The sequence below is a fragment of the Micropterus salmoides genome, unplaced genomic scaffold (assembly GCF_014851395.1).
Source record: "Micropterus salmoides isolate LMB-PRFRI ecotype aquatic unplaced genomic scaffold, ASM1485139v1 Ms_hic_scaffold_8, whole genome shotgun sequence".
In the NCBI taxonomy this organism is placed as follows: Eukaryota; Metazoa; Chordata; class Actinopteri; order Centrarchiformes; family Centrarchidae; genus Micropterus; species Micropterus salmoides.
In genome coordinates, this window is record NW_024044570.1 from 36,241,603 (window position 1) to 36,262,908 (window position 21,306).

At 40.8% G+C, this 21,306-nt stretch overlaps 1 protein-coding gene across 1 annotated transcript in view; it reads left to right on the forward strand.

Annotated features, from left to right (window-relative positions):
* The first annotated feature begins 53 nt into the window (after nucleotides 1-53).
* The window catches only part of LOC119894363 (cytosolic carboxypeptidase 1-like), a 39,093-nt gene continuing 17,840 nt past the window's right edge, over nucleotides 54-21,306 (forward strand). The window contains exons 1-5 of the mRNA XM_038707069.1: nucleotides 54-109; nucleotides 5,556-5,687; nucleotides 9,171-9,233; nucleotides 9,421-9,534; nucleotides 14,068-14,222. Coding sequence (XP_038562997.1) covers nucleotides 9,469-9,534; nucleotides 14,068-14,222 — 221 coding nt within the window. The 5' untranslated portion in view covers nucleotides 54-109; nucleotides 5,556-5,687; nucleotides 9,171-9,233; nucleotides 9,421-9,468. The remainder of the gene's footprint in view (nucleotides 110-5,555; nucleotides 5,688-9,170; nucleotides 9,234-9,420; nucleotides 9,535-14,067; nucleotides 14,223-21,306) is intronic.

Genomic DNA, 21,306 nt, shown 5'->3' on the forward strand with positions numbered 1-21,306 from the left:
GAGAGGATCTGAATCGCCAGTGGTCTAAACCAGACCCCGTCCTCAGTCAACCATCTACCACACCAAGGGCCTCCTATACTACCTCAACAGTATAGGACGAACTCCGCTGGTAGGATACGCATGGTCTTCCTTTTTATAAATGTGATGTACTGACAGTTTAAGCTGCTTGTAACACGTTGGAAGGCAAGGCAAGTTTATTTGTCTATCACATTTCAACAACAAGGCAATTCAAAGTACTTTATATAAAAGCAACCAAGGGCAATATAAAAGAAATTTAAATAAATTTTAAAAAACGGTTAAATGGAAAATAAAAACAAGATAAAACAGGACAGTAAAGTTACAGTGCATTGTCCGACATTATTTAAAAGAAGGAAGTAAAATAGAGATGAACAGACATGTTAAGGCAATCAATCTGCCTTAAAAACATGTCTGCAGTCCCACAAAAACACTGTCTAAAAGTCAGGCCCAGTCTTTTCTTTCTTTTCATCTAATTCTAATCTGAACCTATTCTGGCAATCTCAGTATTTCCTGATTGTTTACAAATCACAGAATGAATGAAATTCCAGCTGCGATACTGACTAATTAAAGTATGTTTTTTAAATGAATAGGAACCAAATTAAGAGCAAAACTATTGCCTGATTATTAAAATTTTTCACATAAAATACCTGCAGCCCATTTTCAGCTAAACAAAGCTGAATGGTGCATGAATGTGTGCTGTGTGAGCATGTAGCAGTGCACGTGTATGGTGTGAGCACCATTTGTGTGTGTTGCAGGTGTCTTGCTGAAACTGAAATGTAATGTAATGAGGGTTTAATGAGAAAGACCTTTAATACATTGCCCTTGATTGGCTTATTTAATTGTTCTAAATTAGAGTGGTGAGGTTGTTTTTCAGGCTAATTCATATAATTAACTGCCAACTGTTGCTGTCGACTGACATACAGTGAAAAGCATGTGCACTTTAAGAATGACTTGTTAACCTTTTCACAACCAGGAGATTTGCACTTGAAAAACATGATGCTCAAAATGGCACGGCTACAAACATAATGTCTACCAAAAATGATTCCACTGAATGATGACTGTTGTCTGTCAGTACGAAGAACAGTGACACTGTTAAAGAACTCCAAAACCTGGATGGATGGATCAACAAAGTGTGTGACTTTGATACAGGACACGAATGTATGCATTCATACCAACCGTCATCATTAGTTATTTTTATCATGACCAAGATCTTCTCCAAACTTTTCAGTCAAACCATCACCTTGTTAGCGAAATGACCAAAATAAATCCTCTTTGCTAACCTGCCACCTCCCTCCATCCACTAGTAACAGAGTGCAGAGACACATGACTGATGGATGAATGATTCTTTATCTGACTGAGGTTTGAGTTAGAGTCGCACACACAACTGAAATATCAGCAGCCTAACTGTAGTACGAATGGATAAATCCATGGCGCTGAAGAAGCAGATGGATTTATAAATCATTTCTTCTTCAATCCATAACAATCTTCAAACTATACAGTGGATAGAAAAAGTCTACACACCCTGTTAAAATGCCAGGTTCTTAGGACGTAAAATAATGAGACAAAGATAAATCATGTCAGAACTTTTTCCACCTTTAATGTGAATAATTCAATTGAAAAACTAATTTAAATCTTTGAGGGGGAAAAATTTTTATATAAAAACCCTCAAATAACCTGGTTGCATAAGTGTGCACACCCTTAGACTAATATTTTGTTGAAGCACCCTTTGATTTTATTACAGCAGTCAGTCTTTTTGGGTAGGAGTCTATTAGCATGGCACATCTTGACGTGGCAATATTTGCCCACTCTTCTTTGCAAAAGCGCTCCAAATCTGTCAGATTGCGAGGACGTCGCCTGTGCACAGCCCTCTTCAGATCACCTACAGATGTTCAGTTGGATTCAGGTCTGGGCTCTGGCTGGGCCATTCCAAAACATTAATCCTCTTTTGGTGAAGCCATGCTTTTGTGGATTTGGATGTGTGCTTTGGGTCGTTGTCGTGCTGAAAGGTGAACTTCATCTTCAGCTTTCTAACCGACACCTGAAGGTTTTGTGCCAAAATTGCCTGGTATTTGTAACTGTTCATAATTCCCTCCACCCTGACTAAGGCCCCGGTTCCAGCTGAAGAAAAACAGCCCCAAAGCACTTGGGGGGACTTGATGTTTGTTTTTGCAAACTTCAGCCATGCTTGGATGTTTTTCTTTGTAAATAAGACTTCCATCTTGCCACCCTACCCCATAGCCCATTCATATAAAGAATCAGGGAGATAGTTGTCACATGTACCACACAGCCAGTACTTGCCAGAAATTTCTGCAGTTCCTTTAATGTTGCTGTAGGCCTCTTGGAAGCCTCCCTGACCACTTTTCTTTTCGTCTTTTCATCAATTTTGGAGGGACGTCCAGTTCTTGGTAAAGTCACAGTTGTGCCATATTTTCTCCACTTGATGATGACTGTCTTCACTGTGTTCCATGGTATATCTAATGCTTTGGAAATGCTTTTGTACCCGTCTCCTGAAATATGTCTTTCAACCATGAGATCTCTCTGATGCTTTGAAAACTCTCTGCGGACCGTGGCTTTTGCTCGGAGATGCAACTAAGAAAATATCAGGAAAATCCTCCTAGAACAGCTGAACTTTATTTGTGATTAATCAAGAGTCACTTTAAATGATGGCAGGTGTGTAATGACTTCTAGTTAACCTGAGTTTGAATGTGATTGGTTAATTCTGAACACAGCCCCATCCCCAGTTATAAGAGAGTGTGCACACTTATGCAACCAGGTTATTGTAATGTTTTTATTTTTCATTTTTCTCCCTCGAAGATTTCAGTTTGTTTTTCTATTGAACTGTTCACATTATAAGTCACATTAAAGGTGGAAAAAGTTCTGACATGATATGTCTTTGTCTCATTATTTTACATCATAAGAACCTGGCATTTTAACAGGGGTGTGCAGACTTTTTCTATCCACTGTACTATAAATACTCAATTCTATATTATAAAGTAGAGCTAGCGACATGATCATAGCAACATGTAGTCATGGGGTGCTCCTATTGAACTATCCCCCCTGTTAAAAATTAACAAATCAACGACTGCTAATGATTCCTCACTGCACAGGAAATCTACAGTAAGTATCAGGTCAGTAGGTCAGTAGATGTGATTGGGGTCATACTCTCTCTGTTCACCTTCATTTTCTCTTCCAAATAAGTTCAACTAACTGAGAGGTGTATTTCCAACCTGTCTGATTGTCTGACTCCTCATGTCTCTCGACACGATGGATGGACCCATTTTCAGCAATGTCACAAAGTTATTCCAACATCTCATCAATTTCTATTTCAGTTACTGAGTACAGGGTTTTCATAACAAAGTTAGTTAAGTTGAGAAGAACAGCTTTGACAGGTTAGAGCTATTTATTTTAGCGACTTCTCTTTTCAGGCGAACACGTACAGTAAGCCCCCTTTAAAATTTAGTTTTTAGGGTAGCTGATCCTTCAACCTCTTGGGGACAGGCATATGCCCAAAATACCCAAAATGAATCGGAAATAACTCCTCAACCATTTGGCCTAGATGCATAATTCTGGTCTCCTTTGAAAGGTCAGGTATTTATTTTACCTTTACAGACTACATGGAGATGCAATTAAGAAAAATATGATTTTCATCCTCGCTATATTTTAATGCAATAAACCATCAAAACCACCATAAGGAAGCTTATAATGCAACTGAATATCTTCTAATACACCTAGAATGGAATTGTAACTGTAAATCTGATGAAAATAAACTAAAATACAACAGTTATCATAAAATATTTTCAAAAATATACCAGGTGAATGTCCATATTTTGGCAATATTTACTGTTTAAATGTTGGTTTTTATTGGGAGATATCTTTAAAACACTCTTTCTGTCCATACAACAAAGCTCCAAATAACAAAACATTGAAATATTGATAAAAACAGTGACTATTCATCAACACAACTGTCACCAAAAGCATACCTATGCTTTGCAGGCCTGTAGATTTAGAACGGAACATCCCACAGTGATGGCGGGGGGGTATCAATCGATCCGGCTTGAGCAGACCTTTCATTTGGTACTCATGTCTTGTATCTCCAAAGGGTCGGCCACAAAATGGCGAAAAAGACAGTGTGTTCCAAAGCGGCACGTTTCCTCTCTGCAGAAAAGACGACAGAAGGCGAGCAGCTCCCAGGTATTGCACAATAATGAAGATGGCGCAAAAGGACAAAGTCTTTGGAAGAATGAACTGAACTGAATCACTTCCTGAATCACTTCCTGAAACGATCCATTCTCCCGGTCAGTTGTGAGCGAAAGTGCAAGTATACACTCACTCGCTGAGTGAAGTCATTCGTTAGCAGGAGGAATGGAGTGTGTTGAAGATAGCAGATAGACATAAACATAAACTGAAAGGTCACTGACAATGACAGCTGATTCAGGATGCTAACATTTAGCTGCAATGATTCAACAGCATTGATCTTGGACTGAAATCCAGATATAAGACATTACCTACCATTTAACATACCATTAATATTACTTCACGCAATGTCGCACACGCAGTTTTGAAAAGAGCATTTATAGATTTGGATTTTGTATCCAGTACCTTCAGTGTTTGTTTATAGAGCTTATGGAGTGGTTGCATAGTTGTGTTACTTGCCTGAGAACTGAGTAGAGATGGGATAGTATCATAGAGTACACAAACTAAATTGCTACATCTGTACTCAATAGATTTTAAATACATTTAAGAACATGGCTACATCCCCCTCTCTCAGTAAACCACAAACGTCAGAGGACAGCTTCTCCAGTGCTTTCAACAACATCATCCAGCCCTACCCTCTAAGGCAAAAACTTGACAATGTTTCTGCACCCCAACATTGCATCCTGGATCGTCGACTACCAGACAAACGACAACGAGGACAGAGGACTGACAGAGAGCTTTGTCACATGCTCAATATCAGCATGACCAAACAGCTGGTGTTGGACTAGGAGACGAACAGGAGGCCCACTGTCCCAGTTTCCATCCAGGAAGAACTAGCTGGTAAGGGAGTCCAGCTCTGTGGTCGGGCCCAAAGTGAACAGCCTAGAACAACTAGAGTCAGAGGCGAAGAGGAAGATGAGGAACAAGATCTAAGCCATCCTGGGTAACCCCTCTCCATGAACAGCTGTGGCACATGGGCAGCTCATTGAGCCACCGGATCATCCCACCAGGTGCAAAGAGCACTTCAAGCTGTAATTTGTGCTCTCTGTCATCAGATTGGGATATCAGTGGAGCCCACAGACTGTCATTACATTAAGGCCCTCCCCTCCGTAAGATTTTATTACAGCTTGTCTTTTCCCCAGAGCATGTGTTTCAGTATCATTTCCCACCTCACTGAATAATTCCAGTCTTTACATCCTCTCAGATCATATCCTGGGGAGTATGTTTGAGATTTGAGAAGTTTGCTCAAAATCTGTATTATTAGTTTAATTTGGTTGGAGTATTTGTGTCGATGTTTAATGCAGCTCTAAAAAGCTGTTTCTCTCCCTGTGCATGTCTTCCAGGTTTTCTGTGACTACCACGGCCACTCTAGAAAGAAGAATGTGTTCCTGTATGGCTGCAGTGTTAAGGAGACTCTTTGGCAGTCTGGCTCTGCTGTTGACACAGTCGGATTGAAAGAGGACCCTGGGTATAGGGTAAGACACACACACACACACACACAGACAAGCCAGCCATAGAGGGTTCAGTTTAAAATGGTGTATGGTTCTCTCTTTTAGGGTTGGGCCGATAGACGATGCCATCGTCCATCGGCGATGGCTGACAGATGGTCAATGGTTGCCCCCTGGCAAAAAATTTTAAATATGCTTAGCACCGTCCTCAGAATTCTCTTCTCCCCACACTCAGACACACAAGAGGCTAGACCTCAGTTAAACACACCGGCTTGCCCTGCCTCTCTCTGTCTCCCCCCTCTCCCGTCTACTCCTACTACTATAATAATAATAACAATGTAGACTAGATAACGATGTGCAAATACAAATGACTGAGAAATATATATAAACACTGTGAATATTCTCAGTAATCCAGGTCATAGTTATCCAAGGAAAAATCATGATCAACTGGACTTGGTTGAAAATAGTTCAAGACAGTTCGCCTCTCAGCCAAGTGGCTTCCCAGTTCTGACTTACTGGCAGGGAGTCCCATCTATTTAATCTCTGTGGGATAGTTATCAAGGGGATGGATACCACTTGGATCATTAGTGCATCTGGGTATGGTAATGACAATCGTTATCGTCATTACAGTCACCTGAGGCCAAGTCTGAACAAGTCTTTCATGCCAAATAGAGTTGAATTTTGTAATGTGAGAAAAAAAAAAAATATTTGGAGAACAAAGTCATAATAGAACAGGTTGCTTGGAGTCATGTGCATGTGTTAGTATTTCCTGCAGTCTTATTTAGACTTGTAAAATGTTTGGACTGCAGTGTGGTCTTTCCTCTGACCCGTAGCTCTGTGTTGAGTTGTCTCTGCTTACAGACATCTTTACTCTGTCTGGGAGTCTCTCTGCTCCAGCTTGCTTCCCACTGAAGCAGCTGTGGACTGCACTTTATCAGAAGTGGTGAAGTTAACACTTGTGTGGATTTGTGGTGAGATTTCTGTGTGATCACAAGTGTTTTCAGTTAGCTTTGGTTTTTCATCTCCAATGAAGGGCAGCGCACTTGTCTCGTCCAGTACAGCTGTTGGAGATTAGGGTTTAAATGGCATCAAGATATTTATGTTAAATAATGTAATAATGATTATTATTACTATTATTTAATAATAGAATATAACTTTAGAGAGGCTAAACGGCTGGACTCAGAGAGACTACAACACCAGTTCTCTGCCAACAACTGTGCTTTTGTCTGGAGAGGCTTAAGACAGATCACCAACCAAAACCTACTCCCTAGCCCCCTACTTTATTAATGACTTTCACCTGGCCAACAAGCTGAACTAGTTCTACAGTTGTTTTGAGAGACAATGGGACAGTCCTGATACTATCCCCCGTGACTCCACCAATCAGCCCAAGGCCATAAGCTCCTCCTCCACCTCCTTAGAGGCGACCAGAACAAACTCTCCTACCCCTCTCTCCATCTGTGAGAGAGATGTCAACAGGCTATTCAGGAGGCAGAAAGCCAGCAAAGCAGCTGGGCCTGACTCTGTCTCCCCCATGGCCCCTTCATCCCCAGGCACTTGGACTCCTTAGGAACCCATGGACCCATCCATACTACTACGTTTTGGTTTTAAAACGGAGACTTTTGCTACGTTTGCACCTCCCTTGCAGACTAAAACAGCAAAAACAAAGACCTAAAATGGAGACGAGAGGATTTAGAAACAATGGCGCAGACACTGACGTTTGGCTCTCTGATTGGGTCTCATAAGTCATGCAAAGCAGAAACACAATGCTACTGACAGAAATTTTGATTTGGTATTTTTATTAAAATATTTTGTACCGTGCAAATAACGCCGCCACAGCCTTTTAACTCCCGTGGTACATTCAGAAACAGTCCCAGCTTATTATTGATCCATTAAAAAAATCTGGTGCGGTTCTTCATCTGCATTACTTTATTATTTCGCCAAATCTTCTGTAACTACGAAAGAGAGAGACCATCTGCTTCATGTTTACACCAGCACGTGCATGCCCAGTGTACGGGAACGGCCACTGAATGTGCATGCTAAAACGCTGGTGTGGATCCTGGATCCAGGATCCTGTTTGTGGATTTCAGCTCTGCTAAAGGACCATCATCCGGCTCTGCTGAAGGACAAGGTCTGCCAGCTGAGTGTGCCTGACTCCAACTGCAGGTGGATCACAGACTTCTTGTCCAACAGGAGGCACCTAGTGAAACTGGGAAAACATGTATCTGATTCCAGGACCATCAGAACTGGTTCCCCTCAAGGCTGCGTTCTTTCCCCCCTTTCTCTTCTCCCTGTACACCAACAGCTGCACCTCCAGTCACCAGTCTGTCAAGCTCCTGAAGTTTACGGATGACACCACCCTCATTGGGCTCATCTTTTGTGGGGATGAGTCTTCCCACAGGTAGGAGATTGACCGTCTGGTGAACTGTGCTGCCAGAACTACCTGGAGCTTAATGGTCTCAAGAAAGTGAAGAAGGTGGTGGATTTCAGGAAGAGCTCAGGCCCTCCCATCCCCATTATACGTGGGACACCACAGTCAACACTAGAGGAGTCCTTCCACGTCCTGGGAACCAACATCTCACAGGACATTAAGTGGGAGCTGAACGTTTTACAGCTCTCTCATCAAGAAAGCCCAACATAGAATGTACTTCTTGTGGCAGCCTGCCAAATAAAATGATTTTTCTACACCACCATCACTGAGTCCATCCTCATCTCCTCAATCAACATCTGGTGCACTGCTCACTGCCTCTCATACCCCACCCAAAAATCCTGCTCCCCGCTTCAACAGTACACACTGTTAATGGTTGCACAAAAAGCGATTTTATTGTGCACATGTAAATAATTAAATGCCATATTGCACAACTATTTGGCAATTTAGCGATTTCTGATTGTGATTCTAATTCTAATCCGCTATCTAACCAATAATTGATCTAGTCTTGTTTAACACAATTTAGATTTTTGTATGACTTGAAATGAATTATTAATTTATAGAACATAAATAGCACAGAGATATAGATCTCTATCAGCTATGCCCAGGGGTTGGTCTAATATTAACCAAATTTGGGATTAACCCTGTTTCACTGGTGTGATCTGAATGCAGAGATCTCTTTTACACCACACAAAGATCCACCCCGTTGTTCTGCATATGTTTTTTAATTTATAGGGGGCATCATGACTTCATTATACTGGAGGACAGTGAGTGAGCAGTTCATTTTGACACATATTATTACACAATTATATCAACATTATTAATAGATGTTATGAATTCATGGTTACACTCTTCAGCCGAAAGGTTGAGGAGTGAAGATCCTGAATATTCCAGCATCTTATTAAATGAACACATCAATCAACCTATATAGTTAAACAAATAATAACACTCACAACTATCGATATATTTAGAATTATAAGTTGACATAATTTCCATGGACGCATGTAGTATTTTTACTAATATTATCTTTGTACTGACTAGCATTGTTGATGTCGTTCTATCTGTCCATCTCTTTCTTTCTCTAGACCATTCCAAAGACCTTGGATCGTATTGCACCCGCCTTTTCTTTCAACAGCTGCAACTATTTGGTAATAATAACAGCAACAACAAAAAGTAGAATAATGATTATAATACTTTTAATTATCTAAATCATAATCACATATTCGTCAAAATTATTGTTTTTGATCATTACCATACTTTTGTTATCATTATAGTTTTTTGTCATATGGATTATCATTATTATGCTCCTCATCATTTCTGATTTGAACTTGTCAGGTGGAGAAGTCTCGTTCTGCCACAGCAAGGGTGGTTGTCTGGAGGGAAATGGGCGTGCTGAGAAGTTATACAATGGAGAGTACCTACAATGGTTGTGACCAGGGAATATACAAGGTAAGTGTGTGTGTGTGCGTGTGTACGTGTGTGTGTGCGTGTGTGTGTACGTGTGTGTGCACGGGCAGACTGGCAACAAAAAGCAGCCCAGGAATTTGCTGTCAATACATAATACACAAATTCAAACTGACAATGAATCATTACTTTAAAAAAACACAATCTGTTTATTTATTGTTAGTGTTAGACAAATAGATAAAACGATGACGATGTGAGACAATGTTTGTGTGTACAGAAAGCCACAAATCGAAGTTGACTGAATCTCGTTTAGTGAACTTGATTGCCCTCACATTAGCGTTTTGCCATTATGTTTTGACAACTAAAGCACATACTTCATCTCACTATTTCCATTGAGTAAAGGTTTATCGCACCATTTTATATCTGTTATTCATCCTTTTGTTATTTCTTTTATGCTACACACCTTATAAATCATTCATTTATTCAGGTATTAAACATTTAGCTATAAATAAATGTTCTCATTTATCACCTACCCTCCCATCAGCAACAGGAAACCAAAGGTTTGGTAAAAGATGCAAGAGCTCACCATTTCTCAAATCTTATTGCTGTCCACCTGCACAATCCTAGATTTCTTTTTAAGACTCTCGATCTGTTGGTGAACCCTGCCTCTCCCTGTGCCTCTGCTGATTGTGATGCAGATTGTGAGATATTTTTAATACACAAGGTAAGGTGGAATTATTAAGAGCTAGTATTAGCCCAAACCCTACTATGTTGAAGATGAAGCTTTCCTCTAGCCCACACCTGCTTTTTAATTGTAACAGCCCATTATCTACTGGTAGTGTCCCGGTCTACTTCAAGACGGCATGTGTACAACCTGTCCTAAAAAAACCTAGCCTTGACCCCAACATCCTTGATAACTACCGCCCAAACTCTAAACTGCCTTTTCTTTCAAAAACCCTTGAAAAGATAGTTTCAAAGCAGGTCCTTGCTGCAATGGAAAATAATTGTATCTTTGAAAAGTTTACACGGTGCCCCTGAAGCTGCAGTGATGCCCAGAGAAGAGGAAAGCGAGCTGGGATTTGAGCCATGTTGGTTGGTGAGCAGTAGCTGGATATAAGTCCCATACAGTCCTCTTCCCAGAGTCTTGCCCGACAGAGTTGCACATCTATCCGCTCGGAAAGGTTATCAGCCCTGGCAGATGAATGGTGGAGTGTGGTATGCTGTCGCTGAGCCAAAAACCCAGCAGTGTTCGAACTCACGCTGGGAAGTCTGTTGAAGTCCGATGTAATCCAGTTTGTTGTGTAGTGAGCAGACATTCACGAGCAGAATGGATGGTACAGCCATAACCATTAGGGTTAGCTTTCAGCCTAACTTGTATCCCTGCCCTCTTGCCACACTTCCTCTTCGTCTCACACCTCCTATGGTTTGTTTGTGTTTTGCCCAAGCGGGAAGCGAATGCGGAAGTCCCTGAAACCTGCATTCTATTGAAAATCCAGCAGGGGGCGACTCTTCTGGTTGCAAAAAGAAGTCCGGCTCCATTAGAAATAATGGGAAAAAGACCCTACTTCTCAGCTGAATAATTACCCCAGTAAACACTTTCCTGATGAGTTTATGGTCTCAGTCGCTAGTTTCAAGTCTTCTTCAATACAAAATGATTCATTTAGAAAATTATGGTCCCACTTTTTTTTAAAGCAGAGTATGTTTCAGATTATCTATGATTGACAAGTCGTTACTATAGCGACCTGTCAATCAGGCTAGAGCCGACTCATACCCGCGGCACTGTGTAAATTTAACCAGCGCCTTTGAAAAAGCTTATTAGGAGTTGGCTGTTCACTTTCTCTGGTGAGGACATTTAGTTTTAAGGCTGTTGTTCGCTAGACAAAGTTATCAGCCCTGTATAATGACAGTTAACGTGAGGTACAGTTGCACCTAGCTAAGCAAGCTAGCTAGCTCCGCACACTGCCGTTAGCTCCGCCGTGTCGTCACTTACGGGCACTTCCTGGTTGCAAAAATTTGACATGGCGACGGCCTATCGACCAAACTCGAGGCTTCAAAACGGCAGTCAACAAACCAACGGGTGACATTACGATGACTACGTCCATTTCTTATATACAGTCTATGGTTTTGCCCAACCTGCAGTGTCTGGAACACCTAAATGTAAATGCTCCATATTTTTAGCGCCTTTGTAGTGTTTGTGACCACGCAAAGTGCTTTTACATCACATTCACCATTCATACACTGAGCCTAAGTGCTCAAACAGAAACTAACATTCACACAATGGTGGAACAGCCACCAGGGGCAATTTGGGGTTCAGTATCTTGGCCAAGAACACTTCGACATGCAGCCTGGAGGAGCCGGGGATTGAACCGCTGATCTTTTGATTAAAAAGTGATCCGCTCTATCTCCTACAAGTGGACCTTGAGGTGAAACTGCTGTCAACTTTGGAGTTGGATGAATGGCTGGATCAACAACATCTAGGACCTGGAGACATCCTGTCTCTACATTTTAACAATGACCGCAGTCTTCCCATAACAACCAAGTAGTTTTAGTTGCATAAACTTAACCAGACATACTGTGAAGGTGGCAGATCTGAAAACAGCCAAATGAATCATTGTTTGATCTGTCGTGTGGGTGACTTTGGAAGGCACTGACAAATTACATATCTAGGTCGGCTGAGGCTTGGGGTAGAGCGGTCGCCCGCTAACCGGAAGGTCAGTGGTTTGATCCCAGGTTCCCCTATTCTTCATGTCGCAGTGTCATTAGGCTAGACACTCAACCTGAAGTAACAGGTGTTTTAAGTTCTCTGATTCAGTCCTCCTCAGCTCTACCAACTTTTATCTGAGAAAACAGTGGTACACTGCAAACTTAAAGCCAGGTTTCAGAATATCTCTATTCAGAAAACTGTTGGTGACATTACTGACGCAACATACTTGTTTCGATCACTCGACATTCAACTCATGGACATAATTCTACATGCATAAAGCCAGGGAAGAAAAGAGTAAATCAGGAGAGGGAACACTAAGATGTATTGATGTAACAAGTAATTGGAATCACTAGCACTGGCACATATGCACAAATGGTTAGGACACACACACACACACACACACACACACACACACACACACACACACACACACATTCATATACTGCCGCAAACTGATGTTTATTAACATGTTTATGTATGAATTGCATAATGCTTCCTCATGTGCAGACTGAATTTGTGCAAGACCATGAAAGGAAATACCTGTGAGGTTTGCTCGCAGGAGTGTTCCTTTTTGGTTCCACCAAACTCAACTCTACTCGACTGCAAAAACTTGTCATACATTGTTTGTTTGAGCTTGATGAATACCACCTCTTCAGGAGGAGGTGCACATTCATGACATTTGATCATTAGAATAATCAACAACCTTTAAGTGAAACTTATGTAATTTCTTACCTGGACCCTAATGTCCCATGTTTTTGTGTCTAAGTGACTAATGGGGACAACAATTTTTTCTGCAAGGTAAAATTACTGTATTTGTCAATTGAGTCTGGTGCCATTGACAAGAGTTTTATAGCAACAGTTTCTGGTAACAAAAAGGATCTTACTCTTTCACATGGTCTCTCTCTGTAGGGATCACCACCATAATGTTTTCTCTTATAATACCAATCTGAGCTTATCAGTGGCAAAAACAAGCACTTTAGTGGACATACTGTACATTGACGATGTACTATTGCCTAGAAGGATTACATTGTAGCCCTGTTTCGCTGCTGCCAATTTCAGTATTCTCTTATTTAGCTAAATTAGTTCCCAAAACATGGGGAAATATGATTTCCTTCAGTTATTTTTTAAGGCTACACATTCTACTTTATTTGCAAACACGTTTCATCCACAATACGTGCCAATTAAGAATTAATTTGTTCATACGTGTGGGCCTTATATTTTCACTCTTTGCTTGATAATGACCAGTGATGGCTTGTACTGACTCCATTAATAAAATTTACGTGCTTTTCATTTATATACTGAAAGAGTTTGATGGATTTAAACAGACTGTTTAGCTTTAAGTTGTTATTTGTTTTGTCTGGCTACTACTGTAGCTATATGATTTAAATCCATAATCTACTAAATATCATCATTATAATTATTATCCATAAAGTGTGCCCCCAGTGTCAATATAGATTTATGTGTTATGTTTATTTCAAACAAACCTGTCTTTTACATTGTAAAGCAGGAATAGCTGATTTTCTTACAAATAGGTGTTTGGAACAGGAACATTGATATCATGAAGAGATGGGGTAGCTGTTGTATGATATTAATCGGTAACTGAGAACTTGCTATCAGTCCAAGCATCGCAGTTCATAAATGTTCATATTCTTTAGTTGAGGGCACTTCAGTTCAGTTACTCCCAGTTACTAGACCTGTTCCTAGTCCCTGACTGTAGTTCCCTTTGTTCAGTATGTAACAGCAAGTTTATGCATCAGCATTTATGGAGGTCGACATTCTTATAAATAAAACTGTGAGTGTGAGTCAGTGCCTGTGTACATGAGCTTCCGTTTTTATTGTAAAAAAGTAAAATAATAATTGGACTGTGTGTGCAGGGCCTGCAGACAGGAACCAAGGAGCTACAGGAGATGGGCATGAAGTTCTGCCAAAGCTTGCTGTCTGTAACCAAAGACATGAAGGCTCTTTACATCTGGAGACTTATCAACCACATCGACCTGGACCACAATATCCTGGACCACAAGTCTCACAAGTAAGACACCATCCTCACAAGGCCTGCCATGTCCATTTTTGTCTAAATGCCATCAAAATGGTAGAGTGAGAACATTGGTATACTGGCCCTAAACTTCAACAAAGACAGAGTTGAAGGTTAGGAATTTAAGTTTGTGTTACAACTGAATTTAAAATCGACTGGATGATATAAACAGGATAAGTTAGAGTAAGGATTACACAATGCAAACAAAGCTTGCAGTCATATACTGAAAATGGAAATGTTTGCATCTAGCACTGACACAAGTGAAATACATTATAAATAATTACTGCATGTGTAAAAGTCACATACCTTATTGTAAAGAATAAATTTTTTCTGCCCATCTCTTGCAGTCTACAGGCAGATTTTGTAGCAGTGATTTTGAGTTTTGCAAGTCTGGAATTGTTGTGATGTGAGAATTTCAAATGGTATACTATGGGTTTTAAAATGCACATATAATAAATCATATTCCACTGCTTGACTCGAAGGTTCAACGATTTCAGCGATTCATCGATGCATTGTTTGAAGGTGTGTTCACACTGAAAGCGAATCCAGCGTTTTGGCCAGCTTGATTACATACAAGTCAATGCAAAGACCCGAATTCCTGCAAATTTGTTCTGGGCGGCACGAAAGAGGCGTTTGTCACGACATTTGCTGGTTCGTGCGAGTTGAGATTTTTCAACTTGGTCGAGAAACTCGCTTGATGTGATCTTGCGAAAGCCTATCAGCGGTGACATTGTCCAAACATCACCGGCGCTTCTGAGCGTTGTTTGGAGAGGACCTGGCGAGCGGTGTAACGATGGAGAGCTGCTAAAGAACGGGGAAGTGTATGGGGAGCAGCGCTGCAGCTTTTAGACAAATAAACACCAGTAGTCGTTCTGGATTATGCTCTGACAACTACGCTATTTACTTGCAGGAGGAGTTTAGAGTTAACTGCTTTAATTAATCGCTGAGTTCAGAAACTGTGTGTCTGTAACTTTATTCCAGCTATCGTTGTACTTTACTGTGAACAGGTTAGCATAGCATAGCCCAGCTTGATCCGAACTCCATTCAGAAAACAAACATTTTAAAAGTTGTTGTCCTGTTGACTTGCTGACAGACCTGACAAAGCATTAATTCATATGTCTTGTATGTATATCTTATATGTTTTGTAGTTATTTCAGCATCAGTTTGATCCATTTATTGCAATTAAATCACAGCAAAAGGTTTACTTTGGGTTCATACAGCTGTAGTATTCGCGGGTTGTGTTTATTCGCTTATCAAGTTCTGTGTGTGTGAACACTCAAAATGTCCAGCGGTCAAACTCGCGCGAGTAAAGCGAGGCGAATATTAACTTCGCTTTCAGTGTGAACACACCTTAAGAAGTACTTTTACTTGGCGGTGGCGTTGGTGGATGGACTGTAACATTACCGAGTTATTGTTTTCTTTTAGCTTGAAATAATCCCATACTTTGGACACTTTCTTCTTCGTCCCTCACTATTTTCTCCCTCTTCCTCCACTTTGCAAACAGCGCCATCATAATCACGTCGTGTTCACACAGCGTAAGCGCGGCAGTATTAAATGTGTGTGCACAGTGTGCTATATAGTTCTATGGATTAAACGAAGCCTCGATGCAAAGAATTTGTCAATGCATTTTAGTAATCTACTTAATCGATTAATTGTTTCAGCCCTACACATAGCCAGCTGTGACCAGGGTTTAGAAATTAGTAAAGTCCAGATAATATTTTTGTAATAGAGCTTATTTATGGTAATTCATACCAAAATTATACCTAAACACAACCAAATTTCTTCACTATGGTCACACAAACCAATGATCTATAAGGAAATACATACAAAGAAACCTGTTTGCAAAACAGACTTGCTCTCCTCTTCTGTGTGTGTGTGCGTTGCGCTGTGAAGGCTTAAACCACACAGTGCACACACAAACTACAGGCTGATCATAGTCTCTCTCTCCACTGCTTTGCTCACTAAAATAGCATAAAATAAGAGATACAGACACACAAGTTAAGATCAGGTATTGCAAACAGGGAGATCTTGGTATACTAAACATGCATTAAGCTAAATGTTTTCTGAAATGTAGCCTACAACTGTCATCACAGGATCATGCTGTTGGAATGACATGTGCAGACTACATAATGGGCACTATTGTTACTATATGACAGCATAAAATACAGCAGGTTAGTACTGAATGCAGAGGATGCTCTGGTTGATATTACAGCCTAATAATTTGATGTTCCACAGCTGAGGGGCCCAGGCAGCAAAGGCCTCGTCACCTTTAAGCTGCGTTTCGACCAAAGGAACTATATATACAAGGAACTTTTGGAGGAAATCACTGCATTTCCACCGAAGGGACCAGGGTCTAAATTTAGTTCTAGGGTCTTCATTTTCCCCCCCAAAAAGTCCCCGCTCGAGGGGGTAGTACTTTCCAAAAGTACCGGTACTTTGTGGGGGCGGGTCTTGCCTTGTAGTGAAATTCTGAATGGGCGAGTAGAGGCTACTGGCTTTAACTGGAGAATGTCGGCTGTTTTTCTACGACTGCTCCTCTCTTTTGTAGACTTTGAACGGCGTATAGGTCAGCTGGTTAATTTGCCTAATCTTCGCAGGTCTTTAGACCACAGTGGAAACGCACACAACAGTGGGCTGAAGGGACCTTTTAGTTCCTTGAAAAGAGATCTGGGGACTTAAAAGTTTTTAAAGTTTGGTTGAAACACGGTTTTGGTGAAAGGTCCAGATTTAGGACCCACCAGTAGGGCCAGAGGATCAGGCTCATAGGGAGTTAGCAGATGTCAGATTTAGGCAGGAGCCTTACAATGCCCAATGACCTGATCTCTGTTAAATGTCTCAGTTGGACAAAGCAGGACAGCACCACTTTACCCGAGTGTCAAAAGACAACTGTGAGTCAAACTAACACCTAGTTTAGTTACAGGCTTCACAAGAGATTGTTAATGGTGCTAGTGCTGGAGGGGTCATTATAACTAGTATATTGGTATCACATACCCTCTACAACAAAATAATAGTAAGTAGGGTTGTTTTAATAAGAGTGTTTTTCCATCTTGTGAAATCTTTTTTTTTTTTTTGGCCCTTGAAGTAGAGAGTGCAGCAATGTTCTGATGGAAGAATCCTTTTCCCACTTCTACAGTGTGTGTGTGTGTGTGTGTGTGTTTGCATGTAGCACAAGACATGAGATACGAACGCTTGCATTTGAGAGCACACACACACAGGCACTTGTTGTTTCAGATATGCTGTGCGGTGGATTCCTTACTGCAGTGTTTGATGTGTTGATCTGACATGCAGCTGAATGGCTTCTATTGATTTTCAGACACCCGTTAAGTCTTCCTTATGAGCTGACAGCACAAGGTGTGGGGAGGTCTTCTCACCTGAAAACACACATCTGTATTGTATTTGTTGTTCAATTACATTTAATTTTTTCACTTGACTCTAATCTTATTAGTCTTTCTTTCATCCCCTTCTTCTTCTCCCTTTCTTTTTTCCTGTGTTCCTTTGATCCACTCTTGACACATTACCACTTCTCTGGTTTATTCTCATCTTCCTTCCTCTTGCCCGTCTGCCTTCTATCAACACATTACTTGGTCTAGGTGTGCTGCATGCTTGTCAGAACAGCTAAGCAATATTATTCATAAAATGTTGTCTGCCATTTAGCTGTGAATAAAAAAAGATAAGTGATTTTTTGTCATTTAAAGAAAACGACATGCTACACATTTATTGCATGTGACATCTATGTGTGACTATCCACCTCTCTCTGAATTACTCATAAGAACACTGCTAAGAATTGAAAAGTGAAGTGTAGGACCAATGACTGAATAGATTTCTTATTTAAGAATATTCTCAGATAAATTCACATTGAATTGAGGAGGAGTTTACATTCTAACGGACATTTGACAATAAAGAATTTTCAAGAGAATACATTATGATATACACCAGGGGTCGGCAAATAAGTCTGGCATCTGAAAATAATTTTTCAAGCTGTTACATGGCAGGCAGAACAGTAAAATTATTTCAAATTTGGATATTCGTGTGTACATTTAGCTCAGTCGGTAGTGTGCGTGACTCCCGACGGGAGGGTGTTATGACCGATCCCAACATACTGCAGATTTTTCCCCCCTTGTTAAACAAATTGTTTGTAAGGACACTTTTGCACATGCTCACAAAAAAGCTGCAGTGTGTGTTTGCTTCCCGGCATTTGATCCGCATTCATAAGCCTATGGACGCTTATTTCCCCGTGGGGCGCCTATTGCCGACCACTGATACACACATTGGAAATGAAAGATAAAAAAGTTGAACTTTATATGAGCGCCATTAATTGCGATAACTATGCCTGTGAAGCCGGCTGTTTGCATGAATTGTGTTTGCTTCTGTCGGGTTACGGGGGGTGTTGTTGGGAAGTTGATGAAATGTGTGACAATGAGTGAAGTGCCATAGGCCATAGTGTTTCCTTTAGGATTTTTTTCAGCAGCAGGGACAGGACAGCCGCCCCCCCGGCCCCTCCCTGAAGAAATAGTCACACTTCATACAACAAATAAACTTCAGTGTTTCCCCTAGGATGGAGTTATAGCAGCGGAGGTGAAGCAAAATTAGATGAATGTTTTGGTGTTGGGTGCAGTGGTTAGCACTGTCGCCTCACAGCAAGAAGGTCGTGGGTTTCCCCGGCCTTTCTGTGTGGAGTTTGCACATTCTCCCTGTGTCTCCCACCATCCAAAGACATGCAGACTAGGTTGATTGGTGACCCTAAATTGTCCTTAGGTGTGAGTGTGAGCGTGAGTGGTTGTTTGTCTATGTGTGGCCCTGCGATGGACTGGCGACCTGTCCAGGGTGTACCCCGCCGTGCGCCCAATGTCAGCTGGGATTGGCTCCAGCCCCCCCGCCACCCTGTACGCAGGATAAGCGGATGATGATGGATGGATGGATGGTTTTGGTGTTGGTCGGGGGGTTTGGGGGTGCTCCGCCAAGAAGATTTTATGTTTTCCAATGAAAAATATGTAATTTCTCATCATATTGGGCCATTATTTTCACCATATCTCTGAACAAATAGCTGGAAAAGCTAGAGCAGATAATAAATAAACAACAGCCAAAGATCAGTCTACTGAGGAACTACAACCTTTAGATCTGGAGAAAGTAATTTGGTTGGTTCTGTTGCTCCACAGTGATTTTACAGTGATGGCACAGCATGTTTTGGGCATCACACCTAAGCCTTAACGGCAGGAAAACCCTGCTAATATGACCTCAGAATCATTATAGATAGGACTGTTCATGTTTGCCTTTTGTGTCTTCATTTTACAGCTTCTGACATTTATCTGTAGACATTAATATAAAAAATAGGCAGCATGAGAAACCTCCTCCCTTCTGAGGTGCATTTTATTTGCACATTAAAATCCAAAAAGAAACATCTCCTTATTAGCTTAAAAGGACTAGTTTGCATCACTGATGTTCTCAACATTGGACAAGTAGGCAGTAATAAAATACAGCTTCCAGTTACTTTCTATAAATTGAGCTAATGTTAAGTTACATAGCAGCTATGTAGCTGCTGTAGAAGCTGCTCAGCTCAGTCTAACTTAGCGCTAACCGGCTTCACTTTTCCAGCAGGTGGGAAACAACAGACTTTTCTTGGTCCTGAGAAGCTGACACACTGTAACAGACACCGTACATCACACAATCAGATCATCAGCATTGCTGCGTTTGTCCTGTGGCAAAGAACCATGGCAAAGTGTCATCACCACCTTCACTTTAGCTGAAAACACATTACTACATAAAGTCAGTGGTGAGATGACGTCCCTCACCAACTCGCTGACAAAGATTATTCCTGTGCTGTCCAGCCCGTCGTCAAATAATTCAGAAACATTCTTCCTCTCCTGCTGTGGCGGTTTTGGCGGCCCGCGGGCACACACATGCACACATGCACACATGTAGGACTGATAAGAGCATTTATAAAGAACTGAACCCATAAGGATTACCAATACAAGTGTGTCAATAAAATCCTAATGATCCCAACTCGTGAGAAAATATCCGGCCCATCTCTGTGTCCTGGTTTTAAAATCCGGCCCAGTTGAATCTATAATTGAATAGCCCTGGTCTACAGTGATCATAGTAATATATCTTCCTTGCGATGAAATTAAACTGAAATACATTAAACTGTATGCAGCATTGTAGACAATATTTTGTCCTTTTAATCCATGTTTCCACTGCATGGATAGCCTTTGGATATTGCTGGAAAATTTTCAGAACCTCCCTCCTTAAAGTGTAAATTATTATCATAATTTAATAATGCATTGCATTTAAACAGCACTTCATACACAAAAAGAAAGAACAGTAGCCTACTGGTCCTACCAGGCTGGACATGCAGTCTGCCTAAATATGTATCCCCCTTTATAAAGCACAGATGATGGTCTACCATCAAGTATTTCATTTTGTGTATACTTCACATCAGGACTAATAACAGGGGTGAACAGGAGTTTGTTTTTTCCTAGCAAACGTTAAAGTGGGATACAAATAATTTCAGACTGTATTTTCAACCTGCCATAAAAGGTGTCCCCTCATTATAATGCACAGATGATGGCCTGCTATCTAGTGGGATACAAAATACAAACTGGGATCCAGAGAATGTCTAGTACACTAGAGCTTCTACTGTTCATTAAGCCTTACAAAGAAGTGTTGCATCAAAGAATGTCCTGTAACTTGAGCTAAAGTTAACAGGAATGTTTTTTTTTTTGTATAATGTAATTTAATAAAACTATAACTAAGTCACTGAAAAGATCCTGTTACTGAAACAATACCTGCAAGTTTATGAAACATGAAATCTATACTAAACAAGCCATTTTTAAAGCTTGAACATTGCCTTTGTCTCTTTTGTCCCAGATTGAATGGGCCCCTCTGATAAAACAACTGGCCCCAGCCTCAATTCAATTCCAATTCAATTCAATTTTATTTATATAGCGCCAAATCACAACAACAGTTATCTCACAGCGCTTTTCATAAAAGAGCAGGTCTAGACCGTACTCTATGATGTTATTTACAGAAGCCCAACAGTTCCCACCAAGAGCAGCACTAGGCAACAGAGGCAAGGAAAAACTTC